The sequence below is a fragment of the Lupinus angustifolius genome, chromosome LG17 (genome assembly GCF_001865875.1).
Source record: "Lupinus angustifolius cultivar Tanjil chromosome LG17, LupAngTanjil_v1.0, whole genome shotgun sequence".
Lineage (NCBI taxonomy): Eukaryota > Viridiplantae > Streptophyta > Magnoliopsida > Fabales > Fabaceae > Lupinus > Lupinus angustifolius.
The window spans coordinates 4,140,869-4,163,222 of NC_032025.1; the positions used below are offsets into that span (position 1 = coordinate 4,140,869).

Below are 22,354 nucleotides of genomic sequence, written 5' to 3' on the forward strand. Positions count from 1 at the left end.
TGAACAGAAGAGCTAGGTTTTTGGGGCTCCTTCATTTTTATTTAAGATTTTCCATTCTTATCTTTTTTTATTAGTTGACATATGTGATGACTGATGATCCTTAAGCTTACAAGTGAAATCATCAGAGAAGTTTTATACTTAAAAGGCCTTTTGGAAAATCTGGTTTCTGACAGAATAAGTAATATGGTTTATGTAGCTGACTTCAAATGATGCTTTATTTGAACCAAAAGCTATTTAAGAGCTTGCTTAAGGGGTGAAGTTAGTCTGTTACTATAGTATAATAATGTATTTATTTTAGTCTCTATTACTATAGTATAATAATGTATTTATTTTAGTTTCACTTTCCTTGATATGTTCCCTTCCTGCTGCTGAATCTAGCAGTAGCTTTCTACCCTTGGCATCAAATTGTACCATGTTCTCCATCTCTTTCCTCAACTTACTCACCAAGTTTGTTGCACAAGGATATGATTACAATGCAACAAACACGAAGACTCACCTATATTGATTGCAGTGCAACAATCTCAGGGGGCACTACTTAAGTTCTTTTAATATATTTTTGGAAATGCTACTTATCCATGTATAGAAGAAGATTATAAATACAAAATGCTCAAGGAAGATGTAAATAAGTTCTTGTACATTTCACTTGTGAAGGAAACATAAAATATGAATTTCAACATTTTTAGGTGAAAGGTTTTCTAACCATAACACCCAAGCATTACATTATCAAGTTTTACACAAGAAAAATATGTGATTCCTTTAAAGATTTCCAAATCATCACATTGACCCCTTATTGGATTAGAACGCAGGCTGATTAAGGTTAATCACTTAATCCTCCTACTACTCAAGGTTATTTTCAAAGCATTTTTATTATTTGACATTTTCGTTATTTAACATCAAAGTATAAAAGATTCATGAATGTATAGTTTATTCCATATATTTTATTTATTTTTATTATTTGATATTCCAAGATCAAACAAGCTTTTCTCTCATGAAAAATACTAGTAATATCGAATAGAGATACTGACATGGGTCATAAAGAATTTTTTAATGGACCAGATTTCAATTATTTTTTAATAAAATAATGTTAAAAGTTAACAAACTAAATATTTACCTCATATTCTAGTAGTAATGGTTGAGACTTGAGACGATGAACCTGAAAAATATATCTAACTATCATTATATGCAAAATAGCGCAAGATCACCCAACCATGATACAGTACCATACCCTCGGAGCTTGGGATTGGGTTATTGTAACAATCCTAAAACAACTGCATCTGATGGATATATAGAGATAGAGCTAGCTGTCTGTATTTGCCATTTATATTTTTAATGGGAAAGATTGCAATCTAATGTTATTTACAGTGTATCTTATGAAGTCGATCCAGACAATCATTTCTTGTACATATACATTGTGGAAACAATTGATCCTATTTACAAAAGCAAGTACAACTTGAATGTGAGTTATAATAACTAAGCTCATTAGGATTTCAATAATTTTATTGTGATAACCAAATCATTACAATTTGAGGTTATAAGTTTCTTGAGATGCTTGGGTAGATAAAAGATGAAAAAAATAAGAGAAAGAGATAAATTGATTTGTTATAATAAAAGTTAAATTTAGATATTTAAATAAACTACTTTTTGGATATATCGTTTTGGAACCCCTGCTAGTTTTCGCATAAATCTGGCAATATGTGGCTCTGCAAAATTAGGCTTCTATAATAGGAATCAGACTTGTTCTAAATTTTAACGGCCTACATCGGACAAGAATTTACTATTCTCAAGCGTGTTCACAAGTCTATCCCGATTCAATCAAAATGAAGTAAAAATAAAAAAAAACGATTTAATTTTTTAACTAACATAATATATTTTGATTAATTCAAAAGCCTAAAACATATTTGTGGACAACAAATTCTTGTTCAGTTTGATCATCACACATTTGAAAAGTGGAAGGGCACCATCTCAAAATAAAATATTTGGAAATCTCGGCTTGCTAGTTTAGAAAGGTACCAGCAGGAACATTACTTTTAGAGATATGGTGTCTCATACTATTTATTTTAAACACTCAAATTGTAATATATGTAATAAAGGAAATGTGAAAGAATATAATCAATCAATAAAAGTTATAGACTTTGTAAATATACGTGAGTCAGATTGTTGTTAGTTTTAGTCCTATAAGTTTGTGGATCTACTACTTCAGTCGGGCCAATAGTAAATTGTTCTGATATAACCTATAAATATCGTTCACTAATGTAGGACTTGACTTGTAAGCATGACCTAATTTTCCTCCATCATTGATGAAATGAAGCAGCGATACCATTCTACCCTTATAAGATATTGTAACTTTTAATATTACTTTTTATGTTTTAATTTTTTTGTCATTTTAAGTTTTTAATATTTTAAAAATTCAATATGTATTTTTACTTTATTTTTTAATTATACACTCATTTATTACTTATTTTTCACCTCATATTTCTTCACCTCTTTTTAATTCAGTTTGCAAAGTGGATTAAATGGAATATTTTAGTTAATTTGCGTTAAATTTTTACATTATTTATTTATTTCTTAAACTATGTCTACAACCTTAAACCTAAGAAGACAAGGTATCATCTTCAATGAACATTTCTACTCTCTCATTTATGATACATTCAAAAGCTTCCACCCTTAGTGTGCAAATTATTATTTTAGGTCACACTTAGAAGAAATTATTAGATGATTCCTGACTAATAATGATGATCTTAGTCAAATTTCATAATTGATAATGCATTAATTACTTGAAATTTAATGGGTTTATTTCAACTGAAATATTGTTGGCATGATTATAATATTTCTCCACAATTAGAGACCTTTTCTCTAGAAGATAGGATATACTTGGGATCATTCATTCATCTTTTTATATGTTAAATGTAGCATATGGCATGCTTGTTTATGCAATTACACAATATTCGGAGTGTATAGTGCCCTCGTCTCGTAGACCACTCCAATAGACTAGCGAATTTGATTTTTCCTTTGTGGATTTGTGCTGTGGGTACTATCAACGTTGGTAAATTATTTCTTAAAATGTCACATATTTTCTGTACAAATGCAGCAATATTAGATATAGAGCGTAGAATAGTATCTATACTAGAAACAAATGTGGTTGTTAATGGAGAGAGAGTTATCATCATTGTCATTCTCTTCCTTTTCCCTAACTATGTTAATCTAACTCGAAGCAATTATAGTGAGATGATACCCATATTTTCAATATTTCCTTATGTTGTTCAATATAAAATCATTTTTCATATTTATGTTCCTATATTTAATTAATTGGAGATAGGGTAGATGCAAATAGATCCAACAAAATGAACCACATGCTGGATGCATGTTTCCTCTAGTATTCACTGAACCCAGACCATGATGGATATTATGTGTTGCATCATGTTTCCTATATTTGATTTAAAAAGATTGTGTTGCAGTATAACGGGAATAAATTATGTCCTTCTTTATGGGATGTTGTGCTGGAAAAAATGAACAACTAAAATGTGTCCATTTTTTGCTTCCAAATAGCACCATAAGGGCTTTAGACATTTATGTGTATATATAGGAATGAATTTTACATTAATAACATGAGTAACATTATTTACTATTGTGTTGTGAGTTGTGAATGTGGGTTTGAAAAGGAACAGTCTCCTCTCGTAGAGGAATTTTTTCCTTTTACTTTTAAAAGTTAAAAGTTAAAATGTAATCTCATCATAAATAAAAAATAATAAAAATATCATTATATCTTATTACTATTTTATTTTTAGAATAATTCACTATCTAGTGGGGAGAAGTTTGACTAGCATAAAAGATAATATATCATAATAAAATTATATGGAGTATGATATCTAATTGGTATCAGAGTTACTTAAAGAAAGAATAAAGAGAAAAAAGCTAAGCATGAACAATGTAATTTTTTTTTATAGTATCATTCATTTTTAATTATCTAAGCATGAACAATGTAAATTTTTTTATAGTATCATTCATTTTTAATTATCATTGATACTTAAAATAAAAGTTAATTATACAAATGAATGATAAATAATACATTAACTGTGCATAAATTGTTGTACTATTAGTCCATAGATATTACACTCAAAAATAAATACTTAGTTATTTGTTTTTTATTTAATCATGAAATATCAAAAGTGATGTTAATTTTAAAAAATTAACTCAATTTCCTAAGTGCATCACCTAATTATTTCTATTCCTTTGAGTTGGATGATCAAAAGTCAATAATTGCATGTTGGTTCCCCTTTTAAATGCAAATAATTAATATATGCATTATCGAGCCACATAATTGTGGATACCTAACCATCACTACTCCTTAGCCTAACTGTACTGTGTATCAAAGATGACAAAACATAAAATGGAACGTAACTATAGAACATGGAGGCATCTTATAATGTATTATAAAGTACGTATTAATACAGCTATATATGGCTTAATAACAATAAGCCTACAATTAACATCTGAAATAGAATATTAATTTCTTCTTACTTATTTATTTTTGTTGAGAAGGTCACATAACTTTTTTATGATAAAATATTGTACCACTGGCCTTCTATTATTCTTGTAACGAAACAAACGATGTTATGGGCAAGACTATATATTATAGGAATCAAACCAATCATATCTCACCAAATCATATAAAAATGTTATTTTATCTATTTTTTAATTTTCTTTTTAAGTATGTGTCATATTTTTATTGGATTAAAACAAAATGAGATACAAAAAAATAGGACAGCTAATCCTTATTTATATTATAGTATTCTAAAGTATGTATTGTTGGGCAAACTAAGCATGAATAACCAATCATAACAAGCAACACATACCAATAGGCAATGTGGACCCATTCAAGGAAATAATGATGAATCAAACACGGTGTGGGTGGGGGCATGAAAGAGGCTTTATTTTGCTTTACCGTTCATCATTCTATTTTAAGAGTTAGTAAATCAATGACATCATAGCTTAAGCAATTTGATTAAAAGGGACCACCTTCAGCTGTAGCTAAGAAAAAACAAGTCGTGATAACTTTATCTTTTAGTGAAGGGTGCATATTTAATGAGCATACCATGATATAGAAAAGTGCAATTCCCATATATTATTATATAAAATACATTTGAAGTCTTTTTCTATCAAGAAAATTGAATAAGAGTTTAATATATATTTACTGTCAATTTAAAGATTTATACATAGTCATCGTATTATCTATCGCTCATATGGATTATATTTTTTTAAAAAGTAAATGATAATTATATATGTATAATGCAATGATAGTAAATAGAACTCATATACTATTCGTATATACACTTTTTTCTAATAAAATAGAAGGAAAGTTTGGAAGGCGTTGTAATTATGTAAAGTTGGGTAACATTTTAGGACAAAAGTTTGGATTATAAGCTTGTCATCAAAAGAAAGAAGCTAATCTACACTAGGCAAAGAATAAGGCTGTGTAAGTGAGAAGTGTCTATACCACTCACTACTTTTGGGTCTAATAATGGGTTCCTACATGGCTGCCACCATACTTGTAAAAAGAACAAAGAAAAATTGGAGGGGGAGATTATTCTATGCATAAATTAACTAACCACTTTAGATGGGGATGCACATAATGTTATGATGTTTCTAAATTTATTTGCAGCTGTATGTTTTGGGGCGCATAATGAAGAAAGGTTCATTTCAATCAATACCTTATTCACAGGTGATGCTAGATTTAAGTTAGGCATTTACCTACTAAAGAATTGTTTAGAATTTTATTAAACAATTAATAGATTATTGAAATGATGAGGTTGAGGTGTAGAAGGAGAAAGTTAAAGAGAATCATTAAAATAGTAAATTATATTGATAATATTGACATATTATGAGTAAGATAAAACAAAGTAATCTCAATCCGAATAAATTTTTTAGAATATTCTAAAAACAATTTTAAGATATGATCGTATGAGATATTATATATATCTAAATATATTTAAAAAGTTACTCCATCTCATCTAGACACAATTTTTATAGTTCTTATTTATATATGATATTTATTATTTTATATTTATATATTTTTATATTTCTTATTTGTTCATATTAACTATGGACAAATACTAATTAAAATGTTATTTTTACCTTTTATTTTTAATAAAAATATTACTATATTAGTAAGGAGAAATATGAATAAGAGTAACATGATATTGGAATCACTTTAGAAATAATAAATAGCTACTTTTATTAATATACGATTTAATTAAAGATTCTTATAAACAAAAAAATAGAGATGATGTTATTAGCATAGTACCACTCTACGTAGGAGACAATGATGGTTGTCTCATGTCACAAATTATATTCTGGTCCAATGAAAATATATTTTTCTTTTTTTCCATTTATTTTTTATAGGTCTTTATACAATAATTTTGATTCAATATATTCGTTCTTTTTAATCCATTTTCGAATTCATGGTGACATTTTGATTGTTATTTTCATATTTGTTTCATTTACAGTGACGATTGACAGAATGGAAAATTTATTTTAAATTTAATTAATGTATACAGATTTTTATGAATGTAAATATCGATATAATGAGTAATTAAAAAATATTATAGAATTAACTCAGAACATGTATAATGACATAAATATAAACATAATAACATATTATTTTAAAGTTTTATTTAAAAAAATGAAGGGAGTAAATTATGACAAAAATTTAAGAAGCATGATGCAAATCAATATACCCACGTGAGGTTAGCTCCATGTATCTGTGAATATTCTCGACTCGGACAAGATTGCTTGTAGTGCAAGGATATATGTGAAAACAAAAAAAATTAAAATTATGTTGAAATGGTCTAATAATTACCTTACACCTCATTTAGTTTTGAATGGAATTTGAAATCAATTATTTAAGAATTTAAAATCTATCTACTAATAGTCTAAAGTTTTTTACATTGTCAGCACATCATCTATCATTGATTTGTATTACTTTTGTTTGATAGTCAATGGTAGTTAATAATTATTGGTGGATGATTGACTGACAGTCTAAAAAATATTTACACTGTCAGTGTATACATATTAAATGCATTATTTAATTAAGGGGGTGACTAATTATGAGTCACTAGTTACTTCACAGTTCTCACGCATATGAAGTGTATTATGTATGTCCGATAAAATAATTTTAATATTAGCTGTTGTAATTAATATCGGCAATCGTTGTTACGACTTAGGTGAAAACTGTTGCTGGCATTATTTAGTTATATTAAGATGCCACTAGTAGTTTGTAAATTAGTTTTCGCCTTTAATTAATCCTTCATTCGTTCCACAACTTTTGAGGTTTATATTTCTGCATACACTTTAAAATTTTAATAAATGATGCAAAAATTAAATACAAATTTTACTATAATAACTCTATTTAATATACATTATTGGAAACTAAATTCAGAAATAGGGGGTGAGGAAGAGCCGAAGAGGAATACCAAAATAAGGATATAATTAAGATATAAAGTATAATTGTGTATTAACTTTTTACAATATAAAAAAAATTGAAATAGATAATGAATATGTAAGACATGAAAATGTATGAAATTCAATGAGATTAATATGTTTAATTTAATACAATTTATAAAATATATACAGATTTTACTAGGTTTACGTGTGATTCTTAGGATGAATCGAGTTTTGACCAACCTGATCCACATGAAGCAAGAAGTAACGTGTAGCACAGATTTGTCCACGTTAAACGTGTATCGGTAGCATACTAACACGTAAGCGAAAAAGCAAGCCTGTACCAAGGTCGGTCTAAAGCAACATTTTTGTTTTATGTCAATTGCCAAAGCAAGTAAAGTTAGGAGGTCGCTAAAAAATTTGACATGGCAGAAAGGTGATCAAAAATTACAAATGCATATATAACTGGATTTCTGTTGAACTTTTAATGCATCATACTTTATTTCTTAGACTACTTTAATTAAATATATTTTTATATTATAAAAGCCAAATATTTCAACGCCGTGAGTACAATATTTGGTTGATAAATAAAAGACAATTGCACTGTTTAAACTTTGTAATTGAATATATGGTGTAAAATATCAAGTTTCAGTTCATTCTTTTTTAGGTTTCAGTTTATATTTGATAATAGTATAGTGTCCACGACAATTATATCCATAGGCTACTGAACCCAAAAAAACTAGCAAAAAATTGTTATATACGTGTGATTAGGGTTGTCTAATAGTAATTATGTAACTCGATCTCTCTAAGCCTTACGGAAAACTATAATTGAAATCCTGACAAGTCATTGTAATCCACAACCTTTCCTTTTTAAGCTGTGAGAACCTGAAATCTTACAAACAATCTTAGACATTCTTCTTAAGGAAACATTTCAAAGTAACCAATCAACACAAGAAACTAACCATGCACGTTTGAGGTTCTTTCACGTACAATGGGTGACAATTTTTTCTAATTAGGAAAATTTAATGCACATGCTTGATCTAAGTCAGGCCCAACCGTCTAAGAAAAATCACCTATAGAATGTCCAGTAATCACATTAACTCTAGCATCCTAGTAATTTGATCCAGTGAAAGAACTGGTAATAATATTATGAGTACATTTTCTATCTTATAATATGTGTCATATCATGTATCATGAAATGATAATGATTGAAGAAAATGATTTTAAATTAAAAATATAATTATTAAGTATCTTTTTAATGAAACAATGTTACATGTAGCAGAGGAGCTATCCGTGATCATTAAGGGTTTTGGTGGTCTGGTTTTTCTAGCAACTTTGTTATTGAGTCCCCCATTCTAACATAACTGCTTGCTATGGAGTAGGGTCTTCGTCTCGCTTAGAACAAGGATCATAATGCTGTTATCCTGGAAACTGGAAAGTGATTGTCTAGAGGTCATCCACATGGTGATTGAGAATTTGCAGACTTACCTATATCATTTGAGTCAAGTTCTTCAAAACATATTTGAGCTGCTGAACATGAATTGGGAAGTGCGTGTACAACATAAGTTCAGAAAGGCAAACATATTAGTTGACTTCTTAGCTAAGATTAGATTGAACCATAATGATTATTATTTTTATAGGGACTGGCCACCTACAGCAGCATCTTACATCATGTAAATGGATTTATATCATATATTGTAGTTTTTCCTTAAAAAAATACTGTGGGGAGAGATGAAGTGATCATTACCGTAGAGTGATGCTTGATGGCAGCCGTTGGATCTTAAAGACTTGGGGCCCAAGTGTGACAAAGACTAAGACCCAGGAACTACGGAACCATTCATAGAATAATGGTGTTTATTTTTACTTATTGAGGGGCGGCTAACCTAATCTCTCTATTTTCGAGAACCAATCCAACTTGCTTTCACTAACACCAATCACACTGCCACACGTGTAGATGCTGACTGTTCCAAACCATAAAACGGCAGCTGCGGGTCCCACTCTATTTTGGAACCTTATGGACTATTTTTGCCTTCCTTCACAACCAGCAGCATTCTCAACACAAAAAGAAATTTCATATAGCGATACAATCTTTTAGTTTTAGGTCACTTTTGAACATAAATCTCTATTATTGTATAGGTAAAGATAAATTTTCAGCGAAGAACTCACAGCTTATATTTTGTTGGTCCAGCAATAAAAATGTTGGATCCAAATATTCTTATTCTTAGGACGTGAAAAACACATGGTAGAATAACTAAACAAATATACTACTCTCAATTTTCCTATGTTTGAATAAAATTATATAAATCGGCTCTTTTTCTACGTATACAAACTACACATAATCTTTTACATTACATTCACTATCTATGTACAGGAGATGAGTATAATATTTAAACAAAAAAATTGTGATTGTAATTAAGTTAAATGTAAAGTGTTGTTGGTTTAATTTATGAATTAATTATATATTAGCTAAGATAAAATAAACACTTCTAAAGTTGAATATAGAATTTGATTATGAAATAAATCTTCTTCTTTGTGTACTTAAAGATCTTTAATTAGGACTGAAATCAAGTCAAACCAAATCAAATTAAGACGCAGTATATAACGAAGAGGGAAGACATGTTAAAGGAATATTACTTAACTATTTAAAAAAAGAGATAAATATTGAACAAATTTATTTTCCTAAAATAAATAGATGTCAAAACTATATAACATCAACTAGCATACAATTAAGGGTGGAAACAGGCCAGGCCGCCTACCAAGGGCCTATTACCTGGCCTATAACAGGCCAGGCCAGGCCAGGCTTTTTTCGTAAACAGGTTAGGCACAGGCTTTTTGAAAAGCCTATTTAGTTAAATAGGCCAGGCTGTAGGCCATCCAAAAGGCCTATTAAGCCTAACAGGCCGGCCTATTTAATTATATTATGTAATATGTTCATATTATACAATTTTAATATAAGTAATATTATTATACATATGTAATATTAATATAAAAAATATAATTTAATTGTTAGGGTTAGAAGAGTCTAATTAAAAGTAGGAATATTAACCTATCTAAATGTAGGTATGATGACCTATTTCAAGATGATATAGTAAAACAGGCTTTTAAACAGGCTAACAGGCCAGGCCAGGCTTTTAAACAGGCCAGGCCTAGGCTTTGAAATTTTTTTTAAACAGGCTAACAGGCCAGGCCCAGGCTCCTACATACTATATAGGCTGGGCCTGTTTAAGGCAAAGCCTGGCCTGGCCTGGCCTGTTTCATACAATGAAGAGGGAGGACCTGTTAAAAGAATTTCTTTCAGCCTTTCTCATTTCACTATCAAAATAAAGTAATTGAATTTAATAATTAGAAGACACGTATAGTAATAAAACTTCTTTATTTCACATTTCCATATAGACATGCCACCTATTTTCAAAGAGAACATTGTCCGTGGTCTTCTTTCCCACATCCACAATTTACATCCCCAACCCCAAAACTTAGGTATAATTACTATAGATACCAAACCCTATTTTTAACTCAAGTTGAAAAGAGCTTTTACTTATTATTTGGCTCACACGCATGACACACCATCAACTATTTCACACGTGCCCTTATTTTATACTTTCACCTAACCTTTTCCACTTCTATGGATTTCTATTTACATACACACTAGGAGACACTAGAGCATTTCCAATACCGGTAACTTTTTTCTAGAAGAAAAAAGGCTCAAGTATGGGAGATAGCACTTGCATAAGTGTATATTCTATTTGGGGCATTTTTTCCTCTTATATAGCAAATAACCTAAAAATACCAAATATCTAATATTCTATGATTAGTCCTCCCATTGGGGCACGGTGTGGTATTCCCTTTCTTCTCTTGGCTGTTCTGTAATTAACTGAAGTTGGTGGTGGTGTAGATGGTGTGAATCTCTGGACCATAGAGTTCAGATGTCTGCCATGGCTGCTGCTGCTACAATATGAATCTTCGGATTCTGATGCCATTATAGCTGAGTGCTTCTTCTGGAAATTCTTTGATGTTCCAACTCTCTGCGATTCATATTCACATTTGATTAATAAATCAACCAAAACACAAACAAACAAAAATCTGATGTCCCAAACGTTGTTCCAAATCATATTACAAACTAATTGAAGTAAAATAAAAATTTAATTATGTTTAACTAATACGACATTTTTTCATTGGTCTTGGTTTGAGACAAAACAAATCTTTGTGTTCTAAACCTATGGACATAGACACAAATCTTAGAAGTCAATCTTCAAATCCCAAAATTTCAAATACGGGGTTGTTGTTTTAAAATGCTATGGAGAAATTAAGGTAAAAGATTAAAATTGAAAAGTCCAAGCGTATCGTGAATCCTAGGGTAACATTTTCATGGGTATAAGAAAATGTCCACTGATTTCAACTAAAGTTATCTTAACTAGCTTGAAAAGAAAGCAAATAAAAGTTCCCACTTTTCCAATTTATTTAATTTATATAAATTTATTGATGAAAAATCCATCTTTTAAAATTGAACAACGAATGAAAGACATTGTGGGAAAGTAATTACCTTGCAACCAAGCGAACAGAACCTGTAAGAATCAAGAAGGCTACGCTCACAAACTTCACATGTGTTTGTGACACCTTTTCCAGGCCTTGGCTGAGGCCTTTCATTCAAGAATACAACCCTTGCACTGTTGATAATGTAGGTTTGGACCCCAGTTATATCCAACACCTTCTGAATCTCATTAACCCTAATCACATCATGGTAAGAGGACCTCCTAATCTGTTTTCACAACACAATAAACAATCTAAGTGCATTAGAAGATAATAGTGAAAAGTCAAAACAATACTTACACTGTAATAGTGACTCAAAAATCATAAAAAGCTGATATTTTTTTTTACATTGTGATTACTTTCACACCATTTTAGGTGTTTGACAAGGACTACTAGCCATTGGGTGCATAAATTGGAAAGAGAAACCATTTAATGAACAGTTAAGTTGTTACAAATCTTAGAAGTGAAAGAAAGATAAGACTTTTAACCAATATGGTAGCTCCAAATATGGAAAAGTGGTGTTTTGATAACAATGACTGTAATACCTGAACTGAAAATGTGTCAGATGGTAAAGTTTTGGTTCAAAATAGAAAACTTGGATGAGGTAACAAACCTGAATAACACGATGGTCCTTGTGATGGATAAGACAGAGAGAACAGAGAGACCCATTCATACAATCCAAGCAATACATATTACATTCACTCTTGTGGGAATCAGCATGTTGCTTGCATTGAACAAAGAAAGTTTGTTTCAGCAATGGCTTCAACCATGGTGGCCACCTATTGTCATCTTCATCAGGACCTCCAGCACCCTATTGAAAAACCAAACAAAAATCAAAACTTGAATCAGACCCAGAAACCAAAACCTCAATAAACTAAACAAGAATAAAACAGAACAACAATGTCTTTGATAATAAAAAGAAATACATTAAAATTAGCATTAGCAATAAAAGAATATAATAGTATGTCTATACCATTATTCTTCTGTTTTTGGGCTTGATTTCCCGAATAGTGGAGTCTTGGTTTTCGATCGCCAGCTTGAGGAAATTGTTAAGAGACAAAGATTATGTTTGTTGGGGATGAATGTAAGAGGGTGAAGAAAAAAATGAGATTTTTTTAAGAATGAATATAGGTTTATTTTGAAGAGTGAATGGTATTGGGTAAGGAATGGGTTATTGTATAGGACTTGAAGTCGGTAGATAGAGTTTCAGACAGAGAAACTAAACCAAGAGTGAAAGAAGGGTTGGGTTCGTTCTTATCCGCACAAAGTCTTCAACCAAACCTAGTTCCGAACCCAAACCTCATAAGATGCGTTTGCCTTAAGGAACCGACCTCTTTCTTTCCTTTTTCTTCATTTTTAATTGCATTTCATTTTCACATTGTGTCTTTGATCTTATCATTTCTTTAATTTCTGTTCTTTTGTCTCATTATTAGTTTATGAGTAAGGCATTTTTTTTGCCATTCTAATTACTCATTTAGGCATGAGTTTGGCCACGCATATTTCGAAGTCTTGTTTTTAGTAAGAGTTTAAAATCTATGTACTAACAATTAAAATTTTTACATTATCATCACATCATCTATCATTGATTTGTATTATTTTTGTTTGAGAGATAATGTTAGTTAATAAATTAATGGTGGATGATTAATTGATAGTATAAAAAACACTATAATATGAGTGTATATATATTAAATCATTTTAATAAACTAAGTCAGCACGCTGTTTTTATATGGTAAAACATATGATATTTTTTAGGGCTGCTTAACTAACCCAACTTGTATTGGTTATTAATATAAAAATGTAAAAATTGATGACCCAAATGTACTAGCTATATTGGGTCTTGTACACTACATTAAGTATACAAGTTAATGCCTTGACTACTCACATCACAATTATGTATTTCTCAAAGTGAAATGTTTTATGAACGAGTCAAGTCCCCCTACACCAACAGAACCTCTGTTTTGGTCTATGATGTTTTATTAAAATGCAATTTGTAGCAAAACATGAGGTAAGCAGATATATGATGTTTGGAGAAACTATGTTGATTAATAATAAGAAGAATGTAATATTTATACGTTGTTAGTATAAAGATATATACATAATCAATATACCATTCACTATTAATTTATATCACTTTTTGAAAAAATCAGTGATGATTAAACATGAATGATGAATTGTACAATGACAATATAAAAAACTCTTACACGATTCGTGCATACATTTTTCTCTATAAAAAACCTAATAAATAATGGGAGGTGTAGGCATGTAGTTAGGTCTTGGTTGGCCATCCCTAATTACATTAAAATATATAAACAAAGTCACTCATATGACAGATAATTATGATTTCAAAAAACAATTGTTATTCAACAAATAAAATGCCAGACTATAGTGCAAATTGTTCAGGTTAAAGAGTTCTTTTGTGTAGTTTTTGCTTGTGTTTGTATATATTTTATGAGCTAAACATGCATGTTTATTGTTTCGCAAGCACAATTTACCACAAAAATTCAGATGAATATCAATTTCGAGGTTGTTTAACTTGTTTGCTCGAAAGAGTTTGTGGTTTACTTGAAGATTTTTCCACTAAGTTTGATATTGAGTCAACTTTTTTAACACGATTACCCTAGTTTTTTTATTACTTGGGGAGGCCATCCATGACTCATTAGGTTTAGGGCCCATCAAAATGATATGCGGTTTATTCACCTATTCAGTAGGAACGTACACAAGTAAATTCAATTATTTTTTTTATAAGCAAAGAAGAATTGATAGAGCGCAAAGGGTGCTAATCCAACACAACAAAAATCAACAATGAATCTTTTTAGAGTACATTTTTAAATAGGAAATAGGGTCATTACACCAATTGACAGACGAAACAGAGGAAAAACCTATTTTTGGCCGAAGTCAATTCCAAGATATAATTTGGATCAAATCCAAAATATGAACATAATTAGTTTCCTTAGAAGAAAAAATAACATCATTCCTCATAATACAAAGGTACCACGTCACAGCAAACCACACCATCCTCCATAATTTTAATCCTTTGAATCTTCTACCAATATCCTCATGCATAGTCAAAGACTCAACAATGGAATTAGGATTAGTAGCAGGAACTTGGTGCCAAGAGTAAACACCAATTCAAACCGAAGACGCAAAATCACACAATATGAACAAATTAAATTATCCACAGATTCCTTATAGTTTATGCAAGTAGCACAATTGATATCATTAGGAGAGGATAAAACATTCCTTGTAAACAACTCCAGTCTAACTGGGAGTCTCCCTCTAATTAGTTTCCAAATAAAACAACAGACTTTAGAAGGAACACAATTAATTCAAGCTTTATGTGTTAGATATTTCTTGATGATTGGTGCAATACAATCCAATGATCTTGAATCTCATGATTCTCACATAATATAAAACAAGGATATAAAGTCATACCTGAATCCATGAATCTATGTTCTCTGATTACTCCTTTGATATACATTTTGAGAGAGTTTTGGTATGATAGTCTTCTTCAACCAAATCCTGAATTTCTTTTGGGACCTTCATTTTCTCTCTGGTTGAAAGAGGTGAAAACTATTTGTGATTTGGTGTCTTGTAGACCATAACCATTCCTTATGTGTTAACTTATAGGGTTCTCTTTATCCCTTATAGGTCAATCGTTTGGGTATTATTACGACAATAACGCGGAAGCATAAAATGAATATTGTGAATCTTCATTAATTGATTAAAGGATTACAAGTCATATGCTTATATACACAATACAAAGATAACTTGTGATACAAGTAACAACTAAACAAACTAACTAAGATATTAATCACATGTGTAAAATGTGCAAAATGTGTCATGGTAGCTTTGATCTCCAATAGCCCCCCTCAAGCTGGAGGGTAAATGTTAATGACTACAGCTTGATAATTTGATTTGATAAAATTGTGATGGATCGGAATCTCGAACCTCATGTGATTGGATTTTCTCAACCACTTGATTATTTTTCTGGTTAGAAATCTTGACCATATTCCCATGGTTTTTCCATGGTTTTACAATGTTGAAGGATTCTTTGAGTATGCAAAAGAACCCAAGAAATGCATCTCTTCTTGTTCTTTGGACAAGATTGATATTGAGATTATTAGAGTGTGTATAGTTGTTGATCTTGTTGTTGTTGTTGTTGTTTGATTTGTTGATCTTGATGTTGGTCTTGTTGTTGTTGTTGATCTTGTTGTATGATCTTGTTGTTGTTGATTTTGTTGATCTTTGGTGCAATCTTGTTGAATCTTCTCTTCTTGATTTAGTGCAGTGTTATCATATCAATTGCTTCAAAACTTTGAATTGCTTCTTGGGTCATTAAGACTCTATTCATGTCACACACTTTCTTGTATGCACCAAGGGGTCCATGAACAGGATCTTGCTACAACATCATAGCTGCAATTGTTGGGCTATGTGGCATTTTTGTTCTTCCATCTCCAAAATTCATTGGACTCCATCGCTTGGCATCCAATTGCTAACACACGATAAAGCACAAAGAACGAGAATCAAAGACAACAACAAAATGGAAATAAGAATAAGTGGATTTATCTTCCTTTGGAACAATTCAAAACTGTGAAGCCCAAATGCAGTGGAATATGCCTTTCCAACTTCTATAACTTCCTTCCATAAATGTCTTCTCTCTTCACAAACTTCTTCACTTCATGTTGAGTTGTTGGCGATGATTCTTTGTTGAATCTTGGAAGAAGAAGATAATAATTTTAGAGAATGCGCAGCGGTAACCAAAGCCTTCAGGACGAAGGCTCTGATACCATATTGCGACAATAACGCGGAAGCATAAAATGAATATTGTGAATCTTCATTAATTGATTAAAGGATTACAAGTCATATGCTTATATACACAATACAAAGATAACTTATGATACAAGTAACAACTAAACAAACTAACTAAGATATTAATCACATGTGTAAAATGTGCAAAATGTGTCATGGTAGCTTTGATCTCCAATAGGTATTCACTCATAAAGCCCATATTTGTTATGAGTTTCAGAAGTCTTATAGGTTGTCATTAATTATATCACCTATTTTGTAACCCAAAAATAAATAGCCAATATAATTGTATTAAATAAATGATGCTCACCTTAATTAGAAATTATGAATTTCTAACAATCTCCCACTTGGGCTTCATATTTATCATGAAATAATTATATCACATATTCTTTAGGCACGCATCTGTATGCTATTTATATTTAGACTTCTCCTTAATACAATCTGGTTCATCTCATATATCAACTATGGAACCACCGCGACCTCCACTCGACCACGATGATCACCATACCAATATACTAAATGACATAGATTAAATATGGATGAGTGACATGGAAATTTCATGCAATGTGATCTCAAACACGTCTATTTCTAACTGGTCCTTCTTTATTCTTTAGTGAAATCAATCCAAAGTCTTTAATTGCCACACAATAGTTACAATGCACAATTTTAAAATGGAACAATAAACCATCAACTTTATCATGCATAAAAAACTGTATATTACATCAAAAGTAAATCATAAAACATATAAACTCTCACTGAACTAAGGTATCATAAGGAATAATACTCATATGAACAATATATTCATGAAAGACTTTAGGTACCAAACCCTTAGTCAGTGGATCAGCTACCATAAAATTTGTCCTTATATGTTCTGTGGAAATTTGTCCATTTTGAACACTTTCTTTAACAACCAAAATATTGATGTCAAAAAAATTTGACTTTATAGAACTCATATTATTGTTGGAGTAAAGAACCACAGACTTACTATCACAATACATTCTTGGTGGTCTGTTAGTACCACTAGCCATACGTAAGCCAATGACAAAATTTATGCAATCATATGTCATGGTCTGATGTTTCAAAACAAACCATGAACTCGCAACTATAGTTGAAGGATCTATGAGTGTCTCTTTAAAAGACTTCCAAGAGATAGCACCTCCAACCAATATAAATATATATCCAAAGGTGGAGTGTCTGTTGTCTAGACATCCAACAAAATTAGAGTCAAAGTACACAATGATATCTAAATTCTCATACCTCTAATAAGTGAGCATGTATTCTTTTGTTCTCTTTGAGTAACGCAGAACACGTTTGACTACTTTCCAGTGATGCATTACAGGATTGCTCAAATATCTTTTCCAAACTCCCACAACAAACGCTATGTCGGGATATGTACAAACTTGAGCATACATTAGACTTCCTATTGTAGACGCATAAGGAATCTTTTGCATCTCGTATCTTTCAAGGTCATTTTTTGGGCATTATTCGAGTCTAAACTTGTCTCCCTTAGCTATAGGGTTATCCTTTGATTTACTATCTTTCATGCCAAATCTATTAGGACTTTATCTATATAGCTTTCTTGTGACAACCTTAAGATACCTTGAGATCAATCTCTTAGTATCTGAATACCTAATACAAAAGAAGTTTCCCCAAGATCTTTCATTTCGAAATTATTCATTAGAAATCTCTTGGTCTCATGCAATAGTCTCAAATCACTGCTCGCAAGTAGTATATCATTGACATATAATACCCATAATATAACTTTACTCCCACTGAACTCGTGGTACACACAATCGTCAACTTTATTTGCCTCAAAATCATACGAGGTAATAATTTGATGAAACTTGTGATTCCATTAACGAGAAGTTTGTTTAAGGCTATAAATGGATTTCTTTAATTTGCATACCATTGACTTTGAGTCAATTAACACAAAGTTTCCTGGTTGCACCATATATATCATTTCTTTAATGTCACAATTTAGAAACACAGCCTTAACATCCATCTGATGTAGCTCTAAATCAAAATGAGCCACTAATATCCTAAAAGAATCATTCAAAAATATTGGAGAGAAGATTTCTTTATAATCAATGCCTTATTTCTGAGTCAAGCCTTTAGCTACTAGACGAGCTTTATATCTTTCAATATTACCCTTCAAATCTCTCTTGGTTTTAAATATCTATTTGCAACCAATAGGTTTCGCACCTTCAGATAATTCGACAAGATCTCAAACGTCATTATCAAGCATAGACTTCATCTCATCTTTTATAGCATCGATCCACTTTTGAGAGTTAGACATTTTCCTGGCTTGATAGAAGTTCAATGAATCACCTTCTGTTAACTCAATGTCATTCTCATGTTCTTGAAGATATACAATATAATCATCAAGAATTGCATTTATCATCTTTCTAGTGGATCTCCTTAATAACACTTCTATTTCTTGAGGTTGTTGAATTTGTTCTATAGGTACTTGAGGGAGAACCTCATTGTTGTCTTGTTCTGAAATATTGTCAAGGACAATATTCTGAACATTATTTCCTATTACCTAACTTATTCATTGAATGGTAATAGACACGAGAACATGTTCACCATTAATGATAGTTTCTTCCTCAAACACATTATTCTTTATGTTCTTTTCCTCCCAAAATCAACTTCGTCAAGAAATCTTGCATTTACTGTCTCAAAAAAGAGAGTCTTGAAGTGGGATCATAAAATTTATATCCCTGAGAGCATTCAACATAGCCAACAAAATAACAGCTATCTGTTCTTGAGTCAAATTTTCTTTCATGCGGCCTATATGGTCGTGCCTCAGCTAGACAACCCCAAATGTGCAAGTGTTTTATGTTTGGTCGTTTATTAGTCCAAAGCTCATATGAGGTTTTGTTAACTGTTTTATTTGGCACCCTATTAAGGATGTAAATTGTGATCTTTAAAGCTCTCCCCTAAAGAGACTCTGGCAATGAAGAATGACTAATCATACTTCTCACCATATCCTAAAGATTTCGGTTTAATCGCTTAACAACACCGTTTATGTTAGGTTTGTGTGACATAGTGTATTGTAGAACAATTCCACATTCTCTAAGGAAAAAACACAAATAGCCATTTCACAACATCCTTATTGTTCTTTCTTATCTTGTTCTGAGAGGTCATAGCTAAGTGAGCACTTTCATTCTTATCTCTTTACAGTATTTCTTCCTCTTGCATATCGTCCATCTAAGTGTTATAACTCACTTTCAATTGCCCAAAGTGTGCAGGAAGCGAAATCAAAACCAAGTACATGAGCAAGTCATCACCAAGCTTGAACTTAAGTGACTTGAGTTTTGATGTGAGATTAGACATCTCCATAATATACTCCCTTATGTTCTATTTGCCTTTATACTTCATGGAGATGAGTTTAGCCAAAAGGCTACCCGTCTCCGCCTTTTTCATATATATATATATATATATGTTTATGGCAAAGTATGGTTCTATTTCTTCAAAGAACTTACTTGCACTCTGACCCTAAAAAATAGAGCCCCCAAAACGTTTCTAGAATAGAACATTTCATGATTATTATACACATTCGGTTAGAGTGTTCCAATTTCTCAATTTTAACCTCATCGAGGATTTCCATAGTAGAAATGAATTTCTCCACATGAAGTGTCAGATCTAAATCCGTACAGTCGAGAATAATTTCTACGGCTTCCTTCTAGACCTTAAAGTTTGTCCCATTTAGTAATCCAATGTTCTTAATTTGAGCAGAAATATTTGCAACACTAGTAAAAGAACAAAACAAATTGCAATATTCTTGCAATTAAACTCATATTCAACTTTAATACTTAAATTCAAATGATATTGGGGCACATCACGAGTTGCCTAGCACAACATTAATATTAAGTCTTTGGATAAAATATTAACTTGAAAGTGGTACACTCAATGTAGTAATCAAATATTGATAATCAATCATGTCAAACAATAAGTCTTTCTTTGGACCGACTTACTATTCACATGGAAAGTCATATGATTATAACATATTTATTGCTACAAGTATGTTTATAATTTGGGTCAAATAATAATCTTCCTTTGGGCCGATCACTATTCGCATAAAATCTAAACATACAATTGACTTGATATTTCATATTAATCACTATTAATACTCTTATTTGTGGTCAAACATTGATCATACTGCATGTCAAATAATAAACTCTTCTTTGGACTGACTTGTCATTCACATAAACAACTTTATAATAATCACATGTTTACCATGACATATGTGTATATAACCGGCCAAATAATAATCTTTCTTTAGGTCAATTAGAACTCGCATGGATACATATACGCACTAGCATTTGACATTTATTTCAAACAATTCATAGAAAATATGTCACATTGCTAACTTCTTGTTTAATAGGTTGACTTAAAATGTCAAACAATTTTATTTTCTAGAAAATAAATCATTTAGTTGAATTTGATTCAACATTTAATCCAAAACATATATTATTTATATCCGCAATAAATACATATATTCATTATAGTCTATTGGTAGCATTGCATAATTCAAGTAATGGTCCTTTTGAATTTTCCATAAAAGAAAATATTACCATTTTATACATGATTAAATATGGTAGGGGAAGCTGTCCAAACAGAAACAATTCTTCAACAATATCATCCACTTAATAATGTTATTAGCCACCAACCAATGCAACAAACCATAAGTGTTGCAATCATTTAAACAAATAAGACATGTAATAAATATAAAATAAGACATGTTCACATAATAGACTTATCAAAAGATACCTAACACAACATCAATTTCTAGTCTTTGAACAGAGAAATTAATTTGTAAGTGATACTCTCAATGTAATGATCAAATATTAACAATTAGTTCTGTCAAACAATAGCTTTGGACCGACTATTATTCACATGAAAAAAACTTTATATTTGTTACATATTTATCATCACAAGTTTGTTATTGTTTGGTCAAATTGTGTCTTCCTTTGGACCGAACACAATTCGTATAAATAATCTCATACTCATATGTGTAATTTTAATCACTTTCCACAATAGAGGATACTTTGGCAACATATTGCATCAATTAATTCAAAAATAATTACCATAAAAAAGTAACCAATATGGGTCCATTATAAAAAAATATAATCTTAGAATTAAAACCTTCAGATTTGATATCTTTTATGATTAATAAATCTAATCCCACAATGTAATTCCAAATAAAAAAGGTATATTACATATATATCAACATATAAAATGGATGCAATCTTAATCAAATACAAAATAGATCCATAGTGAAAAACATAAAAAGATATATGCAAATCATTATCAAAAAATTTCAAATCGAATATGATCATGCATATCTTAAAAAACATCAAGAGCATATCTTTTATATATATTTGGTTAATTATTTCATATATATATATATATATATATATATGCACTTTCAAAATACAATACATACACAATATATATTTAATTACAAGCATTAACCTTAAACGTAATATATATAGCTTAACTTCAATCATTATTTATGTGTCTTAAAACAAGGTGAGTCACATATTTATTGCTCATGATGGTAGGTACATGAATGAATCAC

The 22,354-nt window shown here is 30.6% G+C and overlaps 1 protein-coding gene across 1 annotated transcript; it reads right to left on the reverse strand.

The window, feature by feature from the left end:
- Positions 10,792-13,244, reverse strand: LOC109331911. Its single transcript, XM_019566704.1, has 4 exons — positions 12,938-13,244; positions 12,578-12,775; positions 11,978-12,193; positions 10,792-11,459 (listed from the first exon to the last, which is right to left on the reverse strand). Exons 1-4 carry the CDS (start codon positions 12,938-12,940, stop codon positions 11,232-11,234), a joined length of 645 nt encoding a protein of 214 aa, XP_019422249.1. The 5' UTR covers positions 12,941-13,244; the 3' UTR covers positions 10,792-11,231.

Excerpts from the sequence above, each read along its gene's own strand:
- LOC109331911 (XM_019566704.1), bottom strand. Across the intron at positions 12,194-12,577 it reads AGGACCATCGTGTTATTCAG|ATTAGGAGGTCCTCTTACCA; the intron begins GTTTGTTACCTC and ends TTGTGAAAACAG. Across the intron at positions 11,460-11,977 it reads TCTGTTCGCTTGGTTGCAAG|AGAGTTGGAACATCAAAGAA; the intron begins GTAATTACTTTC and ends TATGAATCGCAG.